The following is a 20,238-nucleotide window of genomic DNA, read 5'->3' as shown; positions in this document are numbered from 1 at the left end:
ATTAATCTACAATTACATGAAGGACATTATGTTTACTAGGCTCCCCCCTTCACCAAGTGCCCCCCACATCCCCGTTCACAGTCACTGTCCATCAACATAGTAAGATGCTGTAAAATCACTACTTGTCTTCTCTGTGTTGCACAGCCCTCACTGTGCCCTGCCCACACTATATATGCTAATCGTAATTCCCCCTTTCTTTTTTCCCGCCCTTATCCCTCCCTTCCCACCTGTCCTCCCCAGTCCCTTTCCTTTTTGTAACTATTACTCCATTCTTGGGTTCTGTGCTTCTGCTGCTGTTTTGTTCCTTCAGTTTTTTTTTTGTTCTTATACTCCACGTATGAGTGAAATCATTTGGTATTTGTCTTTCTCCGCCTGTCTTATTTCACTGAGCATACTACCCTCTAGCTCCATCCATGTTGTTGCTAATGGCAGGATTTCTTTTTTTTCTTATGGCTGAGTAATATTCCATTGTGTATATGTACGACATCTTCTTTATCCATTCATCTACTGATGGAAATTTAGGTTGCTTCGATATCTTGGCTATTGTAAAAAGTGCAGCGATAAACATAGGGGTGCATCTGTCTTTTTCAAACTGAAGTGTTGCATTCTTGGGGTAAATTCCTAGAAGTGGAATGCCTGGATCAAATCGTATTTCTATTTTGAGCATTTTGAGGAACCTCCATACTGCTTGCCACAATGGTTGAACTAATTTACATTCCCACCAGCAGTGTAGGAGGGTTCCCCTTTCTCCACAACCTCGCCAACATTTGTTGTTGTTTGTCTTTTGGATGGTAGCCATCCTTACTGGTGTAAGGTGATATCTTATTGTGGTTTTAATTTGCATTTCTCTGATAATTAGTGATGTGGAGCATCTTTTCATGTGTCTGTTGGCCATGTGAATTTCTTCTTTAGAGAACTGTCTATTCAGCTCCTCTGCCCATTTTTTAATTGGATTATTTGCTTTTTGTTTATTGAGGTGTGTGAGCTCTTTATATATTTTGGATGTCAACCCTTTATTGGATCTGTCATTTACGAATATATTCTCTCATACTGTAGGATACCTTTTTGTTCTATTGATGGTGTCCTTTGCTGTACAGAAGCTTTTCAGCTTGATATAGTCCCATTTGTTCATTTTTGCATTTGTTTCCCTTGCCCGGGGAGATATGTTCAAGAAGAGGTCACTCATATTTATGTCTAAGAAATTTTTGCCTATGTTTTTTTCTAAGAGTTTTATGGTTTCATGACTTACATTCAAGTCTTTGATCCATTTCGAATTTACTTTTGTGTATGGGGTTAGACAGTGATTCAGTTTCATTCTCTTACATGTAGCTGTCCAATTTTGCCAGCACCATCTGTTGAAGAGACTGTCATTTCCCCATTGTACATCCATAGCCCCTTTATCGAATATTAGTTGAACACATATGTTTGGATTAATGTTTGGAGTCTGTATTCTGTTCCATTGGTCTGTGGCCCTGTTCTTGTGCCAGTACCAAATTGTCTTGATTATTGTGGCTTTGTGGTAGAGCTTGAAGTTGGGGAGTGCGATCCCCCCACTTTATTCTTCCTTCTCAGGATTGCTTTAGCTGTTCGGGGTCTTTGGTGTTTCCATATGAATTTTTGAACTATTTGTTCCAGTTCATTGAACAATATACAGATTCGATGCAATCCCTATCAAAGGATTGCTGTTGGTAGTTTGATAGGGATTGCATCGAATCTGTATATTGCTTTGGGTAGGATGGCCATTTTGACGATATTAATTCTTCCTAGCCAGGAGCATGGGATGAGTTTCCATTTTTTAGTGTCTTCTTTAATTTCTCTTAAGAGTGTCTTACAGTTTTCAGGGTATAGGTCATTCACTTCCTTGGTTAGGTTTATTCCTAGGTATTTTATTCTTTTTGATGATATTGTGAATGGAATTGTTTTCCTGATTTCTCTTTCTATTAGTTAATTGTTAGTGTATAGGAAAGCTACAGGTTTCTGTGTGTTAATTTTGTATCCTGCAACTTTGCTGAATTCTGATATTGGCTCTAGTGGTTTTGGAGGGGAGTCGTTAGGCTTTTTTATGTACAATATCATGTCATCTTCAAATAGTGACAGTTTAACTTCTTCTTTACCAATCTGGATTCCTTGTATTTCTTTGTTTTGTCTAATTGCCGTGGCTAGGACCTCCAGTACTATGTTAAATAACAGTGAGGAGAGTTGTCATCCCTGTCCTGTTCCCGATCTCAGAGGAAAAGCTTTCAGCTTCTTGCTGTTCAGTATGATGTTGGCTGTGGGTTTATCGTATATGGCCTTTATTATGTTGAGGTACTTGCCCTCTATACCCATTTTGTTGAGAGTTTTTATCATGAATGGATGTTGAATTTTATTGAATGCTTTTTCAGCATCTGTGGAGATGATCATGTGGTTTTTGTCTTTCTTTTTGTTGATGTGGTGGATGATGTTGATGGATTTTCGAATATTGTACCATCCTTGCATCCCTGGGATGAATCCCACTTGGTCATGGTGTATGATCCTTTTCATGTATTTTTGAATTCGCTTTGCTAATATTTTGTTGAGTATTTTTGCATCTACATTCATCAGGGATATTGGTCTGTAATTTTCTTTTTTGGTGGGGTCTTTGCCTGGTTTCTGTATTAGGGTGATGTTGGCTTCATAGAATGAGTTTGGGAGTATTCCCTCCTCTTCTATTTTTTTGAAAACTTTAAGGAGAATGGGTATTATGTCTTCTGTCTATGTCTGATAAAATTCCGAGGTAAATCCATCTGGCCCTGGGCTTGTTCTTTGGTAGTTTTTTGATTACCGCTTCAATTTCGTTGCTGGTAATTGGTCTGTTTAGATTTTCTGTTTCTTTCTGGGTCAGTCTTGGAAGGTTGTATTTTTCTAGGAAGTTGTCCGTTTCTCCTAGGTTTCCCAGCTTGTTAGCATATAGGTTTTCATAATACTCTCTAATAATTCTTTGTATTTCTGTGGGATCCATCGTGATTTTTCCTTTCTTGTTTCTGATTCTGTTGATGTGTGTTGACTCTCTTTTCCTCTTAATAAGTCTGGCTAGAGGCTTATCTATTTTGTTTATTTTCTCGAAGAAACAGCTCTTGGTTTCATTGATTTTTTCTATTGTTTTATTCTTCTCAATTTTATTTATTTCTTCTCTGATCTTTATTATGTCCCTCCTTCTGCTGACCTTAGGCCTCATATGTTCTTCTTTTTCCAATTTTGACAATTGTGACATTAGACCATTCATTTGGGATTGTTCTTCCTTCTTTAAATATGCCTGGATTGCTATATACTTTCCTCTTAAGACTGCCTTTGCTGTATCCCACAGTAGTTGTGACTTTGTGTTGTTGTTGTCATTTGTTTCCATATATTTCTGGATCTCCATTTTGATTTGGTCATTGATCCATTGATTATTTAGGAGGGTGTTGTTAAGTCTCCATGTGTTTGTGAGCCTTTTTGCTTTCTTTGTACAATTTTTTCTAGATTTATGCCTTTGTGGTCTGAAAAGTTGGTTGGTAAGATTTCAGTCGTTTGTAGTTTACTGAGGCTCTTTTTGTGGCCTAGTATGTGGTCTATTCTGGAGAATGTTCCATGTGCACTTGAGAAGAATTTGTATCCTGTTGCTTTTGGATGTAGAGTTCTGTAGATGTCTATTAGGTCCATCTGCTCTGTTGTGTTTTTCAGTGCCTCTGTGTCCTTACTTATTTTCTGTCTGATGGATCTGTCTTTTGGAGTGAGTGGTGTGTTGAAGTCTCCCAGAATGAATGCATTACATTCTATTTCCTCCTTTAATTCTGTTAGTATTTGTTTCAGATATGTTGGTGCTCCTGTATTGGATGCATATATATTTATAATGGTTATATCCTCTTGTTGGACTGAGCCCTTTATCATTATGTAATGTCTTTCTTTATCTCTTGTTACTTTCTGTATTTTGAAGTCTATTTTGTCTGATACTAGTATTCCAACACCTGCTTTTTTCTCTCTGTTGTTTGCATGAAATATCTTTATCGATCCCTTGATTTTAAGTCTGTGCATGTCTTTGGGTTTGAGGTGAGTCTCTTGTTAGCAGCATATGGATGGGTCTTGCTTATTTATCCATTCTATTACTCTGTGTCTTTTGATTGGTGCATTCAGTCCATTTACATTTAGGGTGATTATTGAAAGGTATGTACTTATTGCCATTGCAGGCTTTAAGTTTGTGGTTACCAAAGGTTCAAGGTTAGCTTCTTTACTATTTTACTGTCTAACTTAACTTGTTTATTGAGCTATTATAAACATGGTCTGATGATTCTTTATTTATCTCCCTTCTTCATATGTTGGGTGTTTTGTTCTGTGCTCTTTTTAGGAGTTCTCCCATGTAGAGCAGTCCCCGTAAGATGCCCTGTAGAGGTGGTTCGTGGGGGGCAAATTCCCTCAACTTCTGCTTCTCTGGGAATTGTTTAATCCCTCCTTCATATGTAAATGATAATTGTGTTTCATACAGTAGTCTTGGTTCGAGGCCCTTCTGTTTCATTGCATTAAGTATATCATGCCATTCTCTTCTGGCCTGTAGGGTTTCTGTTGAGAAGTCTGATGATAGCCTGATGGGTTTTCCTTAGTAGGTGACCTTTTTTTTCTCCATGGCTGCCTCTAATACTTTGTCCTTTTCTTTGCTCTTTGCCATTTTAATTATTATGTGTCTTGGTGTTGCCCTCCTTAGATCCCTTGTCATGGGAGTTCTATGTACCTCTGTGGTCTGAGAGGCCATTTCCTCCCCTAGTTTGGGGAAGTTTTCAGCAATTATTTCTTCAAAGACACTTTCTATCCCTTTTTCTCTCTCTTCTTCTTCTGGTACCCCTATTATGCAGATATTGTTCTGTTTCGATTGGTCACACAGTTCTCTTAAAATTCTTTCATTCCTGGAGATCCTTTTATCTCTCTCTGCATCAGCTTCTCTGCGTTCCTGTTCTTTGTTTTCTAGTCCATTAATGGTCTCTTGTATCTCATCCATTCTGTCTTGACATCCTTCCAGAGCTTGTTTTATTTCTGTATTCTCCCTTCTTAGAGTTTGCATATTTCTCTGCAAGTCCATCAGCATGGTTATGACTTTTGTTTTGAATTCTTTTTCAAGATGACTGGTTAAATCTATCTCCCCAGTTCCTTCTCAGGGGAAGATGTAGAAGATGTCGAAGCTGTCTGGGTTAGTCTTATCTGGATCAAATTTTTTTGCCTTTTCATGTTGATAGGTGCAATGGTGAGCTATTGGCTCATCTGTCAGCTGGGAGAGTCAAGTCTTTCCACTTGCTCCTGGCCTTTCTTTACTGGGACAACTGAGACCCTTAGTGGCTTGTGTTGGGCAGTTGCATGTAGACTGCGTCTCTATATCTTGCCCGGCAGGTATTGAGGAAGCTCCCTTGCTGTGGGCGTGGCCAGCCTCAGGCTGCTGCTCTTCTATGGTGGGGCGCCGGAGGGGTAATGGATGGGGGGCTGTTTGGCTGTTTATCTCCATGAGGGGTCTCAGAGCTGTTGCCCAGGGGGTTAGTGCACCCGGAGTTCCCTGGAATTTCCAGCTGCTGGACTGTGACCTTGGATGCTTCCGTCCAGTTGTGGGGTCCCTGTCCCTTTAAGACTTTCAAAAAGCACTTGCTTTTCTTTGTCACAGGGGCACCAGCTTCACGACCCACTCACTGGTCTTACTGTCCTGTTTCCCTAGTATCCAGCACCCCACGCATGCACTGTGTCTGTGCTCTGGTGCGGATGGCTAGGGCTGGGTGTTTAGCAGTCCGGGGCTCCCTCTCCCTCCCCGCTCTGACTCCTCTCCTCCCTCCGGGAGCTGGGGTTAGGGGCCTCGGGTCCCGCTGGGCTGCAGCTTGTATCTTACCCCTTTCACCAGGTGCTGGATTCTTGCAGGTGTGGATGTAGTCTGGCTCTTGTCCTGCGTCTTCTAGTGTCTCTTTTAGGATTAAGTTTTTTGTTGAATTTTCAAAAATATGTTTTTGGGAGGAGATTCCCACTGTTCTACTCACGCCGCCCTCTTGGCTCCACCTCAGGATTTTCTTTATTGTAACAAGCAGAACACAGGATGAAGATCAGAGCTAAAGTTCCTTAAATGATAAATGTTTATCATCTGATATCACAGGACATCTGGAGGTTTCAGCAGCAGTTAATTCAGTGGCACAGTCACAATGACATCATAACAAATTTTGGTGTTTTTTCCTTTTACTATGCTATCTTTAGCTTGTGGACCATAGCTCATCTCATGACCTAGAGATGGATGTGGCAGTTTCAGCAATCACATGTAGATGTAATAATGTTGAACAAAGAATAGTAGTTTTACTATGAGCCTTTCCTTTGTTAGATATGGGAAAGTGTTTTGGAAGTTTCCCATCAATGTCCCCTCAAACCCCATTGACCAGGGCCCAGTAATATGCCCATAAATAAAACCATCATTGACATGAGGATGGTTGGAGAAGACATCACCTTTCCAGGGGAAAACAGAGTTATTGTCAAATAAAATTAAGGATCAGCCAGCATGAAAAAACTAACAAGTGGGAGAGAGTAGATCAAAGTGGTGTCTGTGATAAAATACATTCTTATCAAAGACAGTAAGTGATGCCATGTATGGGTATGTTTGGGAAACCCTGAACTAAATACTTACTAAGTATTGGAGGGAATAAAATGCTTGCTTACAAGATTTGGTTACTATGATTTAAGCATATGATTGGAAAGTTAAACATGCTAATATTTTTAAAAATTTTATTTAATAGAGGTGAAGTATAAAGTCATTACATCAGAATATCCTGTTTCAAAAAAAAACAGTTACATAGAAAGGAATCACTTCTGCTAAACTGTAAACTTGAATAGTGACACAGACATTTAGAAGGAATATTGTTCCTAGAGGAGATGCTGATTTACCATGATCTTTCAGGAATATTCTGATCCTATATAAAGTAATAGAGACAAAAATAACATTTATTCTAGGTCCTATCAAAACAGGTATAAGGACAAATAAACAAGAATCTCACTAACTTATAGGTATCACAAGGATGTGAGCATGATGTTTAGAGTTTTGAACTAGCAAACAGACAATGCCAGGTTTGATTCTCCGTAGTCTGCCTCTTAAGGATCCGAGTATACTCTGAGTATCCCCAGCTTACTGAGGAGTCCAAAATGAAGATCAGAGCTAAAGCGTTTGTCTTCCGATTCGTTGTATCCTAAAAGGATAGCATGAGTCAAGACAGAATGTAGGAAGGAGAGGGAAAATCTGAGCATTGTAGGCCATTTAGGATTTTCTTAATTGTAACAAGCAGAACATAGAATGAAGATCATAAAAATGAATTTTAGTCATTTTTATGCTTCTCTAATCTATAAACAAATCACCAATGAAGAAAACCTTTAAAATGCATGTTTCAGAGCAAGGAATAAATAAAAGGGAAGATGATTTGCACCATATAATTAAACACTAAATGTGATAGTTAGAGATGATATAGACAAGGTAATACCAGCTCTTGGCCATGAGACTTAATATTCCCAGTATCCCAGGTATGATTGTTTTCTTTCTATCTTTTGAAGTCAGGGTGCATTTTGATATTTTACATTAATAATAAATAAGTGAGTAGATATAGATTATTGGTTTAAGTTTGCTATAAGGCCTTCATAAATTATACAGAATAATTTTCTCTGAAATTGGTGAAACTTAGAATTCTTAGAATTCTTCCTACTTAGAAATCGTCTGTAAAAGATTACAAGTCTACACCCTTCATTCCTTCAAACCGTAAAATAAGAATAGACATCATGATACCATGTGATTTAATTTAATTTGACACAAGTGAACTGTGGGGAACATCTGGCCTGGAGATTAATGTGCTAACATAAAACCAGAAAACTCAGGTTCCAGTTCTGGATGTGTCTTTGTGTTCTTGGAGAAACATTTAGTCTTTCAATTCCTTTTTCTTCCACCTATAATGTAAAGATAATGTTTGACATAACCTACGTTGCACAGGTATAATAAGGATTCAAAAGGTCATAACTAGAGAATTTCAAAAGTATCTTACATAAACTGAGCACAAATCATTTCAAGAAAGTTGACTTTTTCCTCTTCTATCATCTTTGGCTTTGCAGAAATGGCAGCGTTATAGTCATATTTGATCTTTTCTTTGCCCATTGGGTGTCAGATGAAAATGTAAAAGAAGAACTGATTCAAGGCATTGAAGCAAATAAATCCAGCCAACTGGTGACTTTCCATATTGATTTGAACAGCATCGATATCACAGGTATCTGTGAACCTTAGTTGATTTCTTTGAATCATTAAAGTATGAAATTAAAACTCTAGCTATATACCAAGGAAGCAATGGGATTGCCGTTATTTTAGAAACATGTTTTATTGCCTGAGGTAACACATTTACATGAGAAATGTGAAATATGGAGAAACTGTATTTGAAGAAAAATACCCAGCAAAAGTTTATAAAATATCAAATATCAAAAAGATTCTGACGTATTGCTGTGCATAAATGTTTGTGGGTCTTACCACATTCTTGGCATTGGTCAAGCACACCCCAACTTTCCAGGAACTCGCTTCAGAAAGTGACACTCATTACTTTCTGATAGAGTCATAGACCCTATTGGATTACAAAATTATGTGGCAGGTTGAGAACAAGAGCAGAAAAAAAGAAGTGTCAATGAGTTTGATCATCCTGGGTACTTATTTATAAAAAGTAAAACTTGATTTTTAATAAGATGAAAATTTCTAACATATGAATAAATCAAAGGGGAAGCAATAAAAGTAATGAAAATAATAGCAGGACAATAATGTCCATGAATGGCTTAGGCTATACTAAATTTCCCATTCTAATTATTCCCCGTTTAATTCAACAAACATTATATTGTGTCCTTATTTTGGTTGAAAACAATAGTAATTTGCCAGACCCATCCAGGTCCACTGTCTCTTATCTTGGAATTCATAAATTTTTGGATGTTTAAAAGCTAATCAATACATTAAAAAAATAAAATAAAAAATATCCACATCAAGTAGAATACAACCAAACTTTAAACAGCCTAATGCCAGTTCAAATAGTTTTGCTATGTAATGAGATTATTAGTATAGTTTGACCTCTAAATCAAATATATAAAAACATAAAGACGTTTTTTGTTTTGTTATTTGATTTTGTAATAGTAGATATGAAATTGCAGACGTATAGTTGCTTTGCTTTACAGCATTGGTTCAACAAGCACAGTTTCCTCTTTGGTTAAGCTTCCTGCTCTATCCTGCAGGGCCAGTTAGTGAGAAGACAGCTAATGTTAAACCTAAGCATCTCTACTGATGCGTTGTTTCCCTCTGGCACAGTTGCTGGAGCACAGACTGTTTTAGATCTTTGTCTGATGCAGATAAGCTGAAAGCTACTACTAATTATTATTAGGTAAAATAGGTGCTTTGCCTATGGACACATTTACTTCTCACATCACCCTTGTTACGTAATGTCTTCGCTATCCCCACTTTACAGATGAGAAGACCAGTGCTCAGATCATTTGATAGATTTCAGCTATATAGGGTTGGATCAAGGAAATAGGGACCAGGTGGTCTGACTAATGTCTGTGCTTTTAACCATTATACTAAACTTTGTTTGCAATGGCTTAATCTTTGAACAATGATGATTGATATTTTTTAATAATCACTTTTCACTTCAAAAGTTGGGTTCTGGTTATTTTTATTTGAATATGCATCAGTTTCTTATAGCCTGTATATAAAATTAATTGACAGGTGTGTTGAAATTTATTTTTATGACTCCGTACAGTTGGGCTATTTGGGAGGGGAGTGTTTGGTTTTAAAAATATTTATTTGTTTAGTAAAACCATATCCTTTAAGTTAACTTAGAACAAGTATCATGGATGCAACAAACTATATCACAATATCAAGTCAAGAATATGCTCCACAAGTTGAAGTTACATTTAATTTTTTGAACTATGTAAAAAAACATTTATAAACATGACACTGCAGTTGATTTTAGGTATTTTAGTTTAGTGTCACTTGCATTACATAAATTTCTAATATATTACAGTTTAAAATTGGTCAAGTCTTTTCATATATACCTTAGACTTGTATATAGTGCCCTGTCAAATTAAACATAATAAAATACTAAAATATTGTTTTATGAAAAAATCTTAAAAACCTTATTTTGTTATCTTCTTCATCAATGATCAACCATACATCACTTATGAATCTGCTATAGATCTTGTAGGAAAAAGACATTGCAGAAATGAAGAAATGTTGAAATAAATCACCTTGCAAGTAGAAGTAAATATATCTCTTGACCTCATTACCATAAATATAATTTTGAATAAAAAAATTCACTGGATAAGGGTTTTTCATAAGAAACACTTTGGTTTCTTTTATATCTTTCATATAAGATAGCTGTGATTCTATTTTTAAAACTACTGAACATATTAAAAAGGGTGAAGAAAATAGCTAGTTTTTATCTTTTATGTGAAAAGCATTTTATACTTAAACAGTACTTAGTTCCCAGTAGATATTTTCATTTGCAAGATTATTTTGACATCTTTTATATATTTTAGCACAAAATGACTGGTGCTAGGTCTGACAAGAGCTGGTGTGCAATGTTATATTATTTGTTTCAAACACAGATTATTCTATATAAATGATGAATAAATCGATAAATGGGTAAAATAAAGCAAACTTTTCTCATATAGAGAATACACAGTTTCTGGAAATTCATCAACTGTATCACAATCAAATAATAATAGGACCATTTAGTATGAGATAGGATAAAATGGGAACTCTAAGAAATCAGAGGCCCTATGAAAAAATATTCATACTGCACACAATTTGTAATATATTTACATTATAAGCCCAAGGTTCAAATCAACTTTACTTTATTCCAGCATCTTTGAAGAATTTCTCAACAGTAAGCCCTGCAACAACTTCAGGTCAGTACTTAACAGCATTTTTTAAAATGTAATTTAGTGATCATCAAACTCCATGACATTAAGAACTTTTTCTTATAACTCTGAGACATTTGTTTTTAATATTAAAATGTAGGAGGAAGCATGCATATGGTTAAGAATAATGTAGTTCATAATATTGTAGAGTTCACCATGCCTAGTTACACATGTCAAGGATACACATTTCCAACTTTACTGTTTCTTTCATATTTTAAACTCGGTTTATATACATATCTATAGGTATGTGTGCATGTGTGTGTGTGTGTAGGTGTGTATGTGTAACACTCCAAAAGGTGACTCTGATCATGCATCCTTGGGGTTAAAGCCATGACATTTGTAAGTTTGCTTGAAATTAGGAAAAAAAAATTAAATATGATCCAATGATGACTTTTAGAATATATTATACTCTTTGTAGAGTCCAGGACTTAATGGTAACTTTGCTCTTCCAACATTTCTTCACTCTGTCTTTCTAACTATAATTGGTCAATACTGCTCAAAAGTTTAGAATTTCGCTTCAAAAATTTAGAACACACCACTATCAAAAGAGTTTGCTTTGGGAGATTTTCAATAATTTCAAAATTACCTGTGTTATCTTAAAATGTAAACTTATTTTGTTAAAGAAACATAATTTAAATTGAAGTCAGAAGATCTGAATGTTAATCTTAACACTGCCAGTTACCAGAACTACTGGGCATATCTCTTTACGTCTCTGAAAACTGCTTCCCATAAATTATGAATAATAAATTTTTCCTAAATATTTCAAGGTCATCCAAATATAAAATTTATATATATATATTATTTTTAAAATTAAAATTAAAAAAATAAAAGTAAAAGCTATAATATTACTTTTGGTATTATCTATAATCCTGATCATTTTTATAATATTTGAAAGATCTATTTTTTAAGTATCTCCTTGGGCTAGGTGTTATATATTATAAACATTGCTTCATTTAATTCTCAGGATGATCGTATAGAGAGGTAATAGTTCTTCCACTTAAAAAGAAATAAATAATAAGCAATGTGCTCAGAGTCACACAGCTTTTAAGTGTCAAACTCAGGAATTAAGCAATTCCTTTGGACTCCAAAGCCCATGATCTAAGTATATCCCAAGTTTCTGTTTGAAATAACATCAGATTAACCTAGATCCTCTGTAAACTTCAGGTGAGTTTTAATAATACTATTTGTATCATTTTTAAGTTTTCACTTATGTTTTATTTTAGGGTCTGAGAAGTCTCTAAAAACACAGCAATTAATATTACTCCCACTTTATATATGAGAAAACTGGAGCATAAAAGTGTGCAGTTTTAACCTAAGATCTCACTGGAAGTGACCAATATAATTAAAGCTAAATGCCTGGGTTATCTGACTTCACTCCAGTCCTCCATCTACTAGAACCGTAATTATTATCCATTGCTAAGAATGCCACCAGTACGATCAAAACGTTTGCCAGAAGGAATGTAGCTTTCATCAGATGTGAGGGATTTTTTATTTTTTGACTATTGTCTTTGAATACAATTTAGACATGCTTGCTTTCTCACCATGATACTGGTTGCCAGACCAGTACCAAAGTAGTCTTGGATTTATTCATTCAACAATTTTTCATTAAGGAGCTACCTTATGCCAACTTCTGGTATATATCTTTAATGTGCCAATTTCTCTGGATTCCTATTAATTTCTACTGTGCTTTTGTTTATCTGCTGGTCAGCTAAAGTGCTTTCTCTGGTCCTAACTTAGTCTTCTTGAATGACCTGGGTATTTCCCTAAATTCTTCAGATAAGCTCCATAAGGCAATAGTATATAGATCTTTAGCTCTTAAAGTAATACTGCAATTTTTATCTTACAAGAACTTACCTCAAATGTTATATACATACAAGGAAAGAATATTGTGAAGCTATAAATGTCTTTCTGGGGAAGACTTAATACATTTCTTAAATAAAATGATTGATGTGTTGTTTGAAAAGCAAAGTGATATGAATCATTAATCAAAAGGCTTTATGAAATAAGCTATCACATATCAAAATCCATAAAGGTCTTTTATGGTAAGATAAGCCTGTCTGGAGTTGTATTTATGTCCTACTCATATAATAACACAACATATTGAAAAATAAAACTGCTCTTCAGGCTACAATCCCTTCTTCAATGTGGAAAATGCAGCATTGAAATTCACCTTTCGACATACCTCCAAAAAATGCTTTTAAGATTGATGATGGCTAATTAACTGAAAATTAACTGAAAAGGTAGTTTTAATGTATTTTGAGAAACTTATTTTAAAACTTTGAAAATCAGAAACAAATATCCAAATTAGCACCGTGTTTTTCTATTTGTCTCTTTATTGATCCATTGAGTGATTTATATAACCCACAGTATCAAGGACCTGTTAAGTATATACAATGTCCTAAAAGAAGTATGTGGAATGATTTATGTGGGAAGGGGGGTCAAGGAGGTGGAGCAACAGTGTTAAAGCAAGAAAACCTTAGACTACAGATAAGTTTTTTTCCTTTACTATCTTGGAAGCAAACTCATCAGAAATATAAGTGGCTGAATCATATGCCCAGTTTCCTCTGACTGAAGGAGATAATGAATGGGGGGCAGAGAGCATGGGAATAATACTCCACCCATACTTTCCCTCCTAAGGAGTGGAACGGAAATCTTCTTTTCTACATGTGAACTATAAGAATGGTATCAATATACATTTAGTCCTATCTGCCACACTTTATGTGAACATTTGTTATTCAAAATGAAGACCAATAGGAAATACATAATTGTCAATCATTGAAAGGCATGGGTGAATCCACCATTAACTAGTTCCACCAATTACTCTATAGGTAGTGTTTGGCAAGCCACCTAGTCTTTTCAAACTTTATGTTTGTTATCTGAAAGATAAAAATTAGAATATTTATCTGAGAGAGTGATCATGAGAATTAAAAGAGAGATATACAAATACCACTGTACCGTCTCAATTCATGATTGGCTCAAAGGAGACACACAACTGATGTCAGATCCTTTCTCCCTTCCCACTTATGATGTAGACAGAAAAAAAAGAGCAGTCGGATATTTTTTTACAGAGACTGTTCAAAATCTAAACTAAAATTAAAACAAGATGACTCTACTCAGTAATGTTCATTTTAATCTGATCATTTATTTAACCAAAAAAACTTCATTTCAAAAGCTTTCCTGTACTGGAGACAATATTGAGTTACCTTAATCAATCCTCAGAGGATTATAATAAGGTAACTAGGTTGCAAAATATTACATTCCCTCTCTTTCTGGATCCATGACTCCCCAGTCATCCTTCTCATTTTTTCCTCTCATACAGCAACATACTATAGATTTATAGAGGGGAACGAGGCAATTAAACTTGAAATTCTGCAGTTTCCAAGCAGTAATTTATTATGAATGTGCCTTTCAGGGACGTTAAGTTTATTCTCACTTTTACATGCCTGGAAGACAAAGTTTGAGAAAAATCAACAAATGTATGCATCATATACTTGGCATTAGTACTATTATAAATTTTGCCAAAGAGAATTTTTGCATGTCAGTGGGTACAAAATCCATGAGGATTATGTTCTCTTGTTCATCTGCCTTTGTTGCCAATCACTGTAAAGTTTTATTAACCCATTTGGAACCCTACCAGAGAGAGATGGAAACTGATTGATTTCTCGGCTGCTGGAGAGTGCCTCGAGGGGCTGGCTGTTTAGGGCAATTCTTCAAACGTTTGGAGGATTTCTAGAATACAGCTTGTACTAGTCTTTTGTTCCTTACTGGGCAGGCAAAGATTGAGGAAAAACAAGTGTCACTGTTACAGGTTATCTTGGTCTCATACAAAATGCAATCTTCTTGCAGTTCCACTACGGGGAAGGGTTTGGAGACTGAAGAAATAGAATTGACTGAGTTAGTGAAGAACATGAAATTGGGTCAAGAAAAGCTAAGGTAGAATTATGCCCCTCAGTTGACTAAGACACAGGTACTTTATCCACACCAAATATACTGTGACTTTAAGTATTTCTCTTTCTCTGCATTTGAAAGAACAACATGTATATATTGCTAAGCACCCTCCTCTAATAGAAGACATCCCTATGCACATGGTATCAGAACCATTAAAGGATCTCTTCACTGTATTGAATTAACTAGCCATAATCTTGCTAAAAAGATTGAATATTTTCTATCAAAGCAGATGAGAATTTCTGTAAAGTGGTACCTGTTTTTCTAATACAGTGTAATGAAATGAACTTGGCCTCTAATGCAGGCATTCTTGGATTCAGATTCTACTTCCACTGTAAGCTGTAAAGATGTGGGGCTTAATTTGTCTCAGTTTTAGCCACCAAGCATTATCACCCTCAATAAATAAGAGTGAAAATAAAAATCTAAGATTTCTGAAAGCTAATTTTCAAATTATAATCTTTTATGTAACATTCTAACTGGCTTGGAAGAAAAAAAAGTAGTGGATTTCATTCTATTTACCTTCCACAATGCCTCACACAGGCCCTCCACAAAGTGTGCACTGAAAGTTCCCCACCACAACTCCCTGGAAATTGTTGTGACTTTGGATAACTCTGAGTAGTCACACTGAGTTTATACTGAATCCTTCATAACACAAGTATAAATGGATAATTAAAGCTTTCCATTTACAGAGTTCCAAATAATACCAGCTTACTGGTGGGTTTTCATAATATGCCAACAATATCAATATCCTGATGATAAAATCCATATAGCTGTGAAAACATGTGCAGGTTTTGCCTCATTCAGGACCAAAGTAATTAATATTCATGCAATCTGATCAGCTTCTAACAAATATAGTCAAATGTTATTCTCTGTGTGCACACTTCTTTAAATATAATTTCTTAACTCTTTGGCTAAAAATTCCCTTTTGACGAGTACCATACAGACTTCTTAGAAAAGGAGAAATACCAGAGCAAAAAAATAAGGAATGAAATGACCAATGAAGTGATTCACAAGTGAAAGAACTCTAGCATTGAGAATGGGAGGTCATTTTAAAAAACTGGCATTTGGCTAATTTCTATAACAGTTAATGTTTTAATTAATGGTTTTGCTGGAAATTGTCATCATATATGTGAATATAAGGAGATGAGAGGGAGACAGAAGAGAAGGTAAAAATACAATCTGATAAAATTCTAAAATGCAGGACTCTTATATAACAATTATATTTTAGTTTCCATATTGTTTTCAATATGAGGAACTTCTCTTCTTTTGGACCAAAGAAACTGAAAGTGTTTATGAAAGGCAGAGAGTACAACCTAAGCTAGAGTACATAAGATTTCCACCTTCAAATCAAAATACTTCAAATTAGAGTTGTTTTCTAATCCCACCAGCTGTCCCTCTTGAAATCACTATCGCGACTTATGATCATTAGTAACTCAACTGGTCAATCCAAAAGTGTAGGTATCATTTTTAGCACCCCATTCTCCACCTATGTTTGGTCAGGAGCTCATTTGGTCACTACAGCTTATCAATTCCAGCTATAAAATAGCAGTCGATTCCATAACCTATCTTCTCTGCTAGTGCAGGAGTTCCAGTCCTCATCAACTTTCACCTTGACCATTGAAACAGCTGGTTCGTTGGTCGTCTCTCTTCCACATGATTCTTCACTTGGTCCCAGAATTGTCTCAAGTAAACACAAACTTGTCATATTACACATTTTCAATGCCATTGCCTAAGGAAAACTATTTCTATCATTTTACAAAGATAAAAATAGTCCATGGCTTTCACAAACACCCTACCATCCAAATAAGTTAGACTCATCTGTTTTCCATATATTGATGTTCTTTTGTCACATCACCACATATACATTACAGTTACCTCTTCCTGGTAGTTTTAGACCCTTTAAAACCTACTTTATGTGAAGATGTTTCACTTTCTGCCTCCCAAGGAAACTAACTGCCTAATCCTTGTTGTTCCCAAAGCATGGTTTTACACTTTTTTTAAAAAAATTAATGAACCAGTCTCCTACTAAACACCAAGTTCCGGGAGAGTAGGGGTTCCATCTTACTCATCCTTTTATCTCCATCTTTAAAAATGTGCGACACAAATAAATCGACAATGAATACTTGTGGGGTGAATGAATTAATAAGATTGAAGGATCCTAAGTGGTGTCACTTGCTAGTGTAGTTTTAAGATTCAATCTATATAGTTTAATAGGCAACAGATAGAAATGTTAACCATAAAGAAGTGAAGTTCTCATGAGCATTAGAACAACCAAAATTACACATTTTCTTAGCTATATCCCAAAGTCTAATCTCTCAAATGCTGAATGCTTAGAATACTTTTTTTCTTCTAGAATTCTATTAACTACTCTTCAATGTGACATTGACTTTTAAGAATAGTGTTTTTGTTGTTTATTTATTTAGCAAGCACTTATGAAATTCTATTGACACTATGCCTTTCATGGGTTAGGAATGCAATGATTAAGGGCTCTCTTGATGATGATCTCATATATTTCAACAGTTATAATATGAGTTTAGGCTTATTAAATATCATTTTTATCATTTTTTATTCTCTTAAGTGGGGGTATTCTGTCATTTGGGAATGGCTCTGATCTTTATCCTGTCCTATTTTAGATGTTAGATGATCCATGGATTTCCCATTGGTTTATAGTCATTTTATTTAAAGCCGATTACAAATCTCATTTAGTTGTATGTATATGCCCAGCATCCCTGTCTATAAATGTATCTAATTAAGTATTACTTATACTTAATGAATTAAGTATATTCATTGATACAGCACCTTTACTTGCTCAATCTATTTCCGGAGCATAAGAAATTTCAGAATCAACTATACTATTAAACCCCAGCAGATGGCAGTGCGGTGCTGGTTTTAAGGTTAAGAACAATAACAGGAAAAAAAAATGCTGTTGAGCTTAAAGATTTTTCAAAACCTTTAAACCAACAGTTTAGCCATAGACAAAATATTCGAATTCTTACACTGCTCTGAAAAATAAAAACATATGTCTTTATTAGGCATATAAGAATATGTCATTTTTAGAAATGCACTTAAAATTTACAACTTAATTTCTTGAAGTAAAATGTGTTTCTTGGTGCAACTATATCTGTAGAAGAGAAGCAAGTGGAGAACAAGACAGGCTAAAGGTGCAAACTGATCAGATCCAGGCTAGAGTATGACAGAATTTGTCAAGGGCATGTTTGCATCTTCCCTGCTGAGAACCTTTGACACAAGAAGCAGAGATTTTGAATGGAAATAGCCACTGGGTTTCTCCACTGCTCAGTATAGCAAGGCAATGGCAATTTAATTTATTTTACTATAAAATGGCTTTCATTAACAAATATTCTCTGCAGAATGCAAACCTTGACTTCAGCCACTATATTTTTGAATAACAAGTTTATAAGTAAATGTGGTGATTACCAGATACTGAAGATGATGTGGAAAACATTCCAGTAAGTTGTACCCCATAACATATAACAATCCTATATGATGTAAATTTTAGGGGCTAAATGTCCAAATTGTGTTATTAATTTATCAAGGTTAAAATCAACAAAGTGACCATTCATATTTAACATCTATGACAAAAACATGTCTTTCCTGCAAAATTAAAAAATTCTAAATATTTACAAATGAGTAAATAAAATACTATTTCTTTTAAAAATTGAAAGATATACTCATTTACAAGGACCTAAATGACAAAAAGTACATAGTAAATATTGTACCTATGGTTGGAAATGAAATATACTATGCAGGCAATTTATAAATTGTATATTTTTTTTCAAAGGAAGTGTTTCAGTAGAGTGCCCCTCTGGTTCAAGGCCTTGTGCTGATGCTCTAAAGTGTATAGCAATTGATTTATTTTGTGATGGAGAATTAAACTGTCCAGATGGTTCTGATGAAGACAATAAAACTTGTGGTAAGTAGTGCCCCCCACACTCTCCCTACCCCTACCTTTTCATCCTCCCTCACTGTGTAACACCCTTCACATATCAGAAATCACTGGAAAATAAGATATCTCAATAGCTGTGATTATAATGTAACACAAAAATCTAAAACTAATCATATTAATATTTTCCTAAACTATGCTATACAATCTTAAACATTAATTAAGTAGAATTCCAAGTGATGACTATGGAAAGGATGCTGTCATAAGCAATGCCTGTCATGAATGTGGGAAGAGAAAGGCACTATTTTTCATCTCTCATTAAATGACTCCAAACTATTATGAATCTGAATGCTTTCTCATGTTTTTTCACCATCATATAATATCAGTCTTCTTTTCCCATTTTAACCGTCCATAACTCAGTAATCACACTCCTTAATTTTGATTGTCTTTGGCATCAAAATAACACATAGGCAAAAAAGTGTACTGAAGTTGTAGTTATGCGGATAATGGAAACCACTTATGAATAAGATCTTAGGGCTCATGAATAAAACATGTTTCATTTGTAACAAAGTTTTGAGTATTAACAGTAGTAAAAACATTAGTATTACTATTATTTCACACTTTAGTACTTAACTTTGTGCCAATCATGGCTCTAAGTGATTTAAAACATATCTACTCTGCCACTTACTTTATTTTATAGCTGGGTAACATTATATGAAAAATTACCACATAAGTTTAAATATAGATTGATAGGCAATGTGAAGAACTATTTAAATAATTCTACCATATAACTTGTTCTTGAAAAATTAAATAGGAAGTGTGAGCTGAACAGTTATTTGGTATGGTATATAATGTTTGAAAATGGACCATGCGCACAATTAGTTCTGAAATGTATAAAGGCTGTGGTTATGATTTGCTGCACTTTGCTCTTCTGTTATTTGTTACACTTTGCTCTTTTTGCTTGATATTAATTGAAGACGCATGCTCCAATATCAACCAAAGTTTTAAAAATCACCTATCATCTTGGTACATAATTTAAAAGGTGCACAATACCAACCCAGAAGAGGGCAACTTGACTAAAGAGGCTTCTAATAAGCAATCCCAATTCAAATGTTCTTGGATAAAATGCAAACATTCAAAGTTTCACTACAGACTTTGATGTACACTCAGAGCATATTAGAAGAGAGTACCGGCTACAGAATATTTTTAAATCTATTTTATATAAAACTAAGCTACTCAAAGAAGACATAAGCAATATTCTTTTCTGCTGTGGTTTTCAGGCAGTTTCCAAAACCTCTTCAGGGAGAATATGATACAAGTGTGCCATCATGAGGTGTAAAGGTGATGTTGATTTATATTTCAAAAATATTAATATATGTCAAAGGTAGACACACAGCGATAAGCCTATATAATGATGATCAATAACTTTAAAGAGGGGGGGAATATGTAAGATGAATTGAATA

At 35.0% G+C, this 20,238-nt stretch overlaps 1 protein-coding gene across 1 annotated transcript in view; it reads left to right on the top strand.

The window, feature by feature from the left end:
• The window catches only part of TMPRSS15 (transmembrane serine protease 15), a 120,619-nt gene that overhangs the window by 8,589 nt on the left and 91,792 nt on the right, over positions 1–20,238 (top strand). The window contains exons 4-6 of the mRNA XM_037012626.2: positions 8,098–8,249; positions 10,873–10,917; positions 18,674–18,805. Coding sequence (XP_036868521.1) covers positions 8,098–8,249; positions 10,873–10,917; positions 18,674–18,805 — 329 coding nt within the window. The remainder of the gene's footprint in view (positions 1–8,097; positions 8,250–10,872; positions 10,918–18,673; positions 18,806–20,238) is intronic.

This window comes from Manis javanica, chromosome 3 (assembly GCF_040802235.1).
Source record: "Manis javanica isolate MJ-LG chromosome 3, MJ_LKY, whole genome shotgun sequence".
Lineage (NCBI taxonomy): Eukaryota > Metazoa > Chordata > Mammalia > Pholidota > Manidae > Manis > Manis javanica.
The sequence above is the reverse complement of the archived record's forward strand: the minus strand, read 5'-3'. Positions and strand labels throughout refer to the sequence as shown.